General features: G+C 52.4%; 1 protein-coding gene across 4 annotated transcripts in view; it reads right to left on the reverse strand.

The window, feature by feature from the left end:
- stim2b (stromal interaction molecule 2b) overlaps window positions 1–8529 on the reverse strand; it is an 11788-nt gene continuing 3259 nt past the window's right edge. For 2 of the 4 annotated variants that reach the window (XM_085905972.1, XM_085905975.1), the window contains exons 2-10: window positions 5382–5512; window positions 3273–3384; window positions 3048–3159; window positions 2688–2803; window positions 2438–2615; window positions 2184–2361; window positions 1786–2117; window positions 1479–1717; window positions 1–1398 (exon numbers count right to left, since the gene is read on the reverse strand). In XM_085905972.1, coding sequence (XP_085762098.1) covers window positions 725–1398; window positions 1479–1717; window positions 1786–2117; window positions 2184–2361; window positions 2438–2615; window positions 2688–2803; window positions 3048–3159; window positions 3273–3384; window positions 5382–5512 — 2072 coding nt within the window. In that variant the 3' untranslated portion in view covers window positions 1–724. Of the gene's footprint in view, window positions 1399–1478; window positions 1718–1785; window positions 2118–2183; window positions 2362–2437; window positions 2616–2687; window positions 2804–3047; window positions 3160–3272; window positions 3385–5381; window positions 5513–5835; window positions 6897–8529 lie in introns of those variants that run through there. The other 2 variants (XM_085905976.1, XM_085905973.1) reach the window with 2 other exon arrangements.

Raw genomic sequence — 8529 nt, forward strand, 5'->3', positions numbered from 1 at the left:
TTGACAGTTGTGCCAAACTTACACTTTGGACTTTTTATTACTTCAGTGTGTGCTGTTTAGTCGTCCACAATAATAATAATATCGATTGAACAGCATCGCCCAGCCCGCCGCCACGTGAGACCTAAGTGACGAGACCCGAGCCACAGTGTGAGGTGGAAACATTTGACATCGACACACGCGGGGGTCCCGATTGAGTCTTGGTGGGACACCGCCGGGACCTTTGTTTTTTTTTTCGTTTTGTTTCTTTCTATTTCTTTTTTGAGGAAGCAAATGAAGGTGTCTGATACAGACGCACCCTTGGGAGCCCTGAAAAATGAAGAATTGCTACGCAAGGGAAGGGAATCAAGTAGTGGAAGGTGACCGACCTGGAACAACGGATGGCGGATGAAGTTGAGAGGCATCAGGTGACAGCCCCACCCCTCTCCGCCTCATAAATAAAAGAATCGAGTCTCTTCCCCAAACATCAGCAAGTAGTGCAAAGAGCTTTTTAGCGTGACCTATTCGCCCCCCCCCCCCCCAACCAACACGCTAGGTAACAATAAATCAAGTGCTGGAGTAGTTTTGGGAAACATTTTTTTTGTCTTTGTGTGCTTGGAAATAGATGACTGGCTTGGTGTTTTCACTCGCGGCCCCGCCAAGGCAACGTTGGTGTAGAGGGGGGGGCAAGGCGACCAGACCTTTCGGCGGTTGCTGTAACGTTAGCTTACAGTCCCATCCCGACGTGTTATTTCTTCTTCTTGAATAAGCTTTTGATTTTGGAAGAGGAGCGCTTGATTCTCTCTCCGTTGTCACTGGAGTCCTGGGAGGAGGCGCTCAGGAGCTTGCGTTCTCGCCCCACGCTGCGGCCCTCCGAATCCAGAGAGGTGAGCGACGGGTAGCGGCCCACCGAGGCCGGCGTGCCGGCGGGCAACGTGCTGAAGCTGTACGACTTTTCCAAGACGCCGTTGTGTGCGCCCTTGCCCGACAGAGGGAGGTCGGGCACCGCGCGGGTGAGGTCCGGCGACGGCGAGGTGGACGGCGGGCCCGACGGGGTGGGGGCGGGCGTCGGGGGGAGAGGAGGCGGGGTGGAGTCTCCGCTGTTGCTGCCGGCGGACGTCGGCAACTCTTGGTTGAAGAGCAGCAATTCCTCGCGGGAAATCCTGCGCCACGGCTTTTCCAGGCTGACAAAATGCGGCGCCTTGCGACCCATCGACGAGTTCGGAGCGTCTGTCTCGGGGCTATCCGAGCCGAACGTGACGTACTCGTCGTCCGCCTCCAGGGCATAGGAGAGCGACGAGCCGGCCGCCGACAGCAGGTCGGGATCGGCCGACAAGACGGAGGAGGGCGGCGAGCTGGCGAGGCTGCGGCGGGAGCGGCAGGCGCCGCTGTTGCGGGTCAACGCCGGCCGCATCATGGTCGCTTCAAAAAAAGATGTAAAATGATTTGACGGCCTTTGCTGCAATTTCAACCTGGTCTGTCACATTTGATCGATAGCTCACCGGTGAATTGGGGGACGATGGGAGGCGTGTCTTCGTCCAGGTCGTCCACACCGCCGGCTATGGGGTACGGCGGGACAGAGACGCGCGGCATCACCACCCAACTGTGGTCCGAGTACAGGCTGGCCGTCAGACTGGGCAGCCCCGAGTTGTTGACCACGGGGAAGCCGCAGAGCCTCTCGATCTGCTGCCAGCGGTGCAGGCGCTCCCTCAGGCACGCCGTCACCTCCGACAAGGATTTCCTGGAGGAGGGGAAAAAGCGGCTTGAGTGGGCCGCATTAAAATGCCCCCCCCCGACGCCAAACCTTACTTGGCCTCCAGTATCTTGTGGTCCACCTCATCCAGGGACGAGCTGTGCGCCACGTGAAGCGTTCCAAACACAGAACTTCTTTTCTTTTTGATTTTCTCTGCCTGGAAGCCGAAAGGGAGAGGAAAGAAAAGCGTGGCGTGGTGGCGCAGGGCCCGGCGACGGGCGCTCACCTCGTCCTTGGCGACGCAGAGTTGTAACTCGGCGCTCTGTTTCTTGATGTTGTAGTACTGAACCTCCACTTCGTGCGTGAGCTGCAGCCACGTCTGCAGAGCTTCCGGCAGCGACCGCTCAGACTGCATCTCCTTCTCGGCTCGCTTGAGGGCCTTTCGGACCTAGGCGGGGGGCGGAGTCGGGGGCGGTTTAGTGGTTTTCCATGAGCGCGAAGGAGCGTGCTTCACCTGGACGAGTTCCTCCTCAGCGTATTTGAGGCGGCTAAGCTCGCATTCGGCACCCTCCCGCAGGTCCCGGAGTCTGTGGGCCTCCTTTTTGGCTCCGGTGATCTCGTCCCTCATCTTCTGCTCAAGATTCTGCTTCTCCACAATCACCGTTCGGTTCTCTTCCTGAGCCTTTTCCAAACTGAAAGGAAGGAAGCCCGTTTCGCTAGCGTTTTTTTCCAGCCGGCCGACGATCGGATTGTATTTCTCTCGCTAACCGACTCTGCAGATCGAGGAGGCTTTGCTCTGCGTTTTGCAAGCTCTCCAGATCCTTCATCATCTGCCAGATGTGCACTTTGCTGGACTTATTCTGCACGTAGGCAAACCAGCAGCCGCCCACGCCGATCACGATGGAGATCATGAGGACAAAGTCTTTCACCCAGTTGTGTTGTGGACCTGAGGGGAGAAGGTGTAGCAGGGGTGCCATTTGAAGCAACGTGCGGGCAGCTGGGCGAGGCGCAGACTTACGCAGCGGGGGGCCGAAAAGAACCGCGTCCAGCGCCTTGAGGTTGAGTTTTTGTTTGTGGCGCTGGTCGGACACCTTGAGCTGTAAGGACAGGAACGACGGCTCATTGGCGGCGATTCTGCAACGTAAAGAGAGGCGAGGTCTTTGAGGATCCAAGACCGCAGGCGCTCTTTGAGACCACGACGCTCACGCATTTCGTTTTGAGACTGCCCTATTTTAAGACGAGAGAGAGAGGCTGTAACATGATCGATCCCCCCCCCCCTGTTAACCGCGCTGCACCCACTCCGGGCAGCCACAAGAGGGCAGCATTGTAAAACGAATAGATTTGTTCACAACAAACAGCTCAAGCTCAAAAAACTCACCGAGGCAATGTGTTGCCGGTCACACGGAAGTCCCGGAAGTTCTTTTCGTACTGAGGCAGCTCCACCGACTCCTTCAACCACCGTACCGTGTCTTCTACCGTCCAGTTGTGGACTGACAGACACAAAAAGCCGTACAATGATCTGACCGGGTCCGGCAAATGCAGTATGATGGGGTGTTGGAGTTTGTCACTGGATGTCGTTATGCAAAGTGTGGCGTGTATTTGCCTTCACAGGTCTTCCAGCCCTTCCACAGCTCCTCCACGGTGATGTGCTGGTCCTCGCGATGCAAGTTGCTGTGCTTGTTGGTCTGATGCTGCTTCATGTCTTCCCTTATGAACTAAGGAGAGATCAGATGTATGAGCATCTTGACAAGTTCATGTATTTACAGCTCACTTTTTTTTTTGATTGACACTCTTTCAGCTCTCTTTCACTCTCTCTTTCGCTCTCTCTCTCTCTCTCTCTCTCTCTCGCATCTATTCTTCCTTTTATGGACCTAAAAAAGGCAGCAAGGGTTCCGCTTCCACCTGCCTGAGTGCTAAGTTTTCCAAGAGTCCTTCTTTTGAACTTCACGGTCCTGTGGAGAAGTCTTAGCCCCAACAAAAGAAATGCCAGAGTACCTTTTGCCCTTACTTGTACCATTTTGATGAGGAAAGGTTGAACAATAGAGCATGCTCACATTTCAACCTCAGTCTAATTATCGTCAATACCCCATTCTCAGAGCCAAGGTGGTTCTGCTCCAATGTTTGGTATTTGTGATTTGAATTTCCCATTCAGTTTCAGCTCCATTCTCAGGTTCGGGGAGCTCCCATCCCTCAAGGTGTGCTCCAAAAGCATATTTGGACGATGCAAACGGCTTCAGGCAACCTCACTGTGGTGACATTGCCAGAAAAGAAGAACCGAACGGTAAACAAGGATATCGTGAGAAGAACACGGGGGCTACGGCGGAGCGATAGGATGCTCAACTCATGGCTACGTTTCACCGCGACACGGTTCCGAGACTATAAATAATCATCAATAGACTGATGTTGGTGTTGCTTCAGGTGGATGAGACAGGCTAGAAGAGTTTGATCAAAGATTCAGCGTGATGAAATGGCTCTTTGGGGAATTTTCTTTGGAGGTCCAAAAATGCATGCAGCCATGCTGAAAAAAGGCACGACGAGGATCACCTGCTAAATGCTAAATGCTAAAGTCATTGAACGCCACACTTGATGTGGAGATCAAGCTCGAATCAGTCAGTCAGTAATGGGGTCACCTGGAACATCTTGATGGTCCCAGCTCTAGCGTGTGCCTGTCTTGGACTCTTCCTCACATGGACGATCCAAAATGCTTGAAATGCAGCTCATGGAAAAGTGGATGTCGAGTTGATGGATGTTCCGTGACAGCAATGACAAATGCCTTCATTAGACTCTCAACTTTTGGGCTTAGGGGGGTCGTGGGGGGTCGGGGGGTTGGTTGGATAAGAACCAAAGGCAGTCAGCGCCAGTGGAATCTTGGTTGGACGGTGTAGGGTGTCAAGCAGTGGCGCTGGGAATGGCAGACATCTTGAGAAGAAACTCTAATCCTACTGTCTCCGCCTCCAAAGTTCTTCCTCATAATTGCCCCCGTTACAGTCGCTGCATCCAGAAGGTTTTGTCCTTCGGAGCTGCTGTCAGGGGACACGAGTCACTCGAGCTCTTCCTCCCTAAGGGAGTTCTGACGCTTTTCAAAACGATGGTCCATCACGGATGCTTTCAAGCAAGGCGCTGTGGGGAACCTGCAAGTTGAAACTTCAAACAAGCTGTGCCGTGGGTCCCACAATTTCCAAAGACCTCCTTTGAACAGTTCTTGCAAACACTTGGCATGAAAAAATAAAAATACGCCACCACATTACGCACTTTTTGAGGCGTCACAAACTTGGAAAGACCATGTGGTGATTGACCCGCACGCCAATGCTAATAGTGAGCGGCTAGCGACAGCTAGCGAAAGCTAGCTCCTAGCAGCTAGCTGTGAGTTTGGGGCTTGAAGTTTGGGTCCTCGTTTTTTGTTTTTTTTTTTGCTTCAGGTTTTGTTCCCGTTTGGCGTTTCATCTCTATGTCAGTCCTGTCACGAGCGAGGCCTTGTCAGAACAAAGATGCAAGACGCAAAACAGAAGGTCACTGACTCGGTAATCAGCGAGGTCACGCTGGGTCAGCGAGCTCTCGGGTGTCAGCGCAAGCGGATGCCCAAAGAAAGCAAGCAGAGACTTTGAGGTGACTAGTTGGAAGTCAACTCATTGCTTTCAACCAAATGACCCTGGACAAGAGACTCAGATGCACATAAAAACAAAAACAAAAAACATACGTTTGCAAAACTCACCTCTACGCTCTCGTTCACTTCGATACCGCCGTCGTTGTCGTCGTCAAGCTCTTTGTGGATGTGTCGCAAGGCCACCAGGCTGAAGCGATCCGCATCGCTCGCGCACGGCGGCATGACCATGAGGCACGGGTCTAGATGGACACACACACACACACACACACACACACACACACACATACACACACACACACACACACACACACACACACACACACACACAACTTCGTTCAACTTTGCTTTGTGCTGTTGTGTGTTTGCAATATTATCAAAAAACTGTTTGACTGGACACTAAGTTTGGACCAGGGTGGCATCGCTAGAATGTCGGCGGCGGGACGAAAACGACTCATCAAAAAAAACTTCCATTAACGACAAAATGCTTCGGGGGGGCCGTCGCACAAAGATTTCACGTGATATTGCATATTGGACTTGGAATACTGTGTCATGCTTTCTTTACTTTAGTGGCCAGACAGGTTCTCAGCTTCAAACGTTGCTTGTTTAGTTCCAGTTCCGGTTTGTCAGGACTTGAAGTCAAATTAGCTTGAATGCTATCAGACAGGCCACTCGACTCAACTTCAAAGTTGTTTAAAGTGGACATTGTATGGAAAATTGTCCTTTTGAATTTGTAAAACTGCGCCTGTCCATCCGTCCAAATGGGCAGTGATTTTTATGACAGTGAGTTTCTTTGTCCACAACGTCCCATTTCCAAGTGATGGCTTACGGACGCACGATGGTATGAAAAGGTTAAAGGTAAGCACGGCTGCAGAGTCAGCCTTATGCGGGGCACGCAGGAATGGTTGGTCAAATTGTCAACGTGATGGTGGGGGATGGGGCGCGGGGCCAAAGCGAGTGTACAGGAAGTCTGTACTATTTTGGGAAAAACGGGAATTGTTTTCAATTGTAAAAAAATAAAAAAATAAATGGATGTCTTTTTTCATCTTCTGTTTTGTCAATTGTCGCCATCTTTTTATTGTTGGCCTAATTCTGTTCTGCATGTTCAGCAAACTCTTCCAAAGATACCTTCTGAAGCTTAAGAAGAAAGACAATCCCGAGATATTTTTAAAAAGCGTCATTTACGGTGACAGGTTTTAATCTGTGAAAATGGCGACAATGTGAGCATGAGCCTTCTCAGTTGTCGTCTTGTTTGATTGTGTGCTGAGGGATGGTGGTGAGCAACTAGGTGACAGGAAGTCACCGGCGGTGACCGGGAAAGGAGGTGGCAAAATCAAAACAGCCGGTCCCAAAAGACTGCAGAGTTATTTTTAACAAAGCGGGCTCCCGTTTGTCAGAAACAATGGCAGAGGTCTCCCCGCACGTGCACATGCAGTAAGCGCTAATTGACTTGGCCGGCTGTCACAAACGTGCTTGGAAAAAAAAAAAAAAGCAAAGACTTGCGCTGTCGGCCTGCTCCCGACACGCGCGTCAATAACAAAGGCCTTCCTGCTAGCTGCTGTTTTTTTTTTTTCTCTCCTCGGAACTTTAACGTGACATCGTATGATGTCAAACGCTTTCAGTTCTGGCAATGCTCCGGTGGTGAGTGTATCCTCAAGCGATAACTGCCCTCTGTCCCCCTTTCCGATTGGTCAATCGAAAACGCAACTCTCCCCCCCCCCCCAGGGTGCCTAAAAGCCTCGTTAAATCATCACTAATCCTATCTTAGTCAAAAGGCTGGAAGTTGTACTCCAGCGTCAGGTCCCAGCCAAAAACTTCCAGAAAAGGAGATGCTCTTTGCGGGCCGGATTTCTGCGGGAAGCTTTGAAAAACAGCCCTTGAACACGAGATTTTCCGTGTCCACGACTTTAGAGAACAAATAGGACAACCAGACGGCCGGCCGGCACTGGAAAAGAGAAGATCTTTGAAACAATGCTTGGCGACCAGGAAGCGCTGAGATACAAAGAAGGGTCCACACGTCACACGAGAGAGGCGTCACTCAGATCCAGTTGGATCGCATTGCTAGGATGCCACAATGTGCCCGCACTTAGCATTCCCATGCTAACCAACGAGGTTAGCGCATCTAGTTTGAGTTCCATCCCCAAAGACGGGCTTCCAGGAGCAGGTGGGCTTTCACTTCCGGGGTCGGCGCTTGTTAACCTGCTCATTGCTAGCGAGCGCGAGTCAGCACGTTAACGGCAGCGAAGCTCATGCCCGAGAAATCCACACCTCCCAGCGAGAAAGTCCCCGACGGACGCGAGGTGACTGAAACCGGCTGGCGCGGTGCCGCAAGTTTCTCTCTACAAGAGATGGGCCACGGCGGCCGTCTCGGGTGTCCGCTTTGGACGCTTCCCCGTGTCAAGCGGGTGACAAGCCTCAGCGATGGCGCACACGGGTCAGAGCCGACCGACCCAAACGGGCAGGTGCCCTCGCCGTGTCATAGAAGTAAGGACAAAGGCACCGCGGCTTCTCCATTTGGCTTCGTGTCTTCATATTTCATGTATCCCGTTCATCGTCGCTGTCAAGACTCCATTTTGTCCGGTCCCCGACAAGAAACCACATCCAAACTTTGGTGTCTTGAAATACAGCCGCCGGTGGAGGTCACTTCCGCCGGCCACCGAGGTGCCCAGGCGGCTAAAAGCAGCGCGGTGCCAAAGCAGGGGATAAACACCTTTTTATGTGTGGCCCACAACAGACGTTTGTCTGCTACTGTGTGGGGGGGGGGGGACACGGCAGAGTCCAACGCTTGTACGCTGAAGGTCCGGCGGTTAGTGCGCACCGGGACTTCCTACGACCACCTGCGACCTTGGAACAAGAGAATTAGCACCTGGGAAAGAAGTATTAAGTCAGCCGCCTGATGGGGAAACAAGCAAAGAAACCTCAGCGGTAACTTTATAAATACTCTCAGAGGGGCTCTGCTCTCAGGCCTCATTAGGTTGCATAACAAGCCTAAAGACCACGGCCTGAGACGGACCGACGGACGGGGAGGGGTGGGGGGGGATGCAGCAGCTGTCCACCTTCGCGCACCCCCCCAACGGGTAAGCCGGCGGGCAGGACGAGGTTGACCTTCACAACGGGCCGTTAGAAAACAAATTGGAACACGCTACGGTAGCAAAAGACGAATAGGGCGAATAATAAGTGAGACGGCCATCGGACAATCGGCCTCGTGTTGACACATGACTGGCTTTGGAAGCTGCTTGACGCTGAAATGCAGCAGTGT

Source organism: Syngnathus leptorhynchus, chromosome 2, assembly GCF_054491065.1.
Source record: "Syngnathus leptorhynchus isolate UIUO chromosome 2, UIUO_Slep, whole genome shotgun sequence".
Classification (NCBI taxonomy): domain Eukaryota; kingdom Metazoa; phylum Chordata; class Actinopteri; order Syngnathiformes; family Syngnathidae; genus Syngnathus; species Syngnathus leptorhynchus.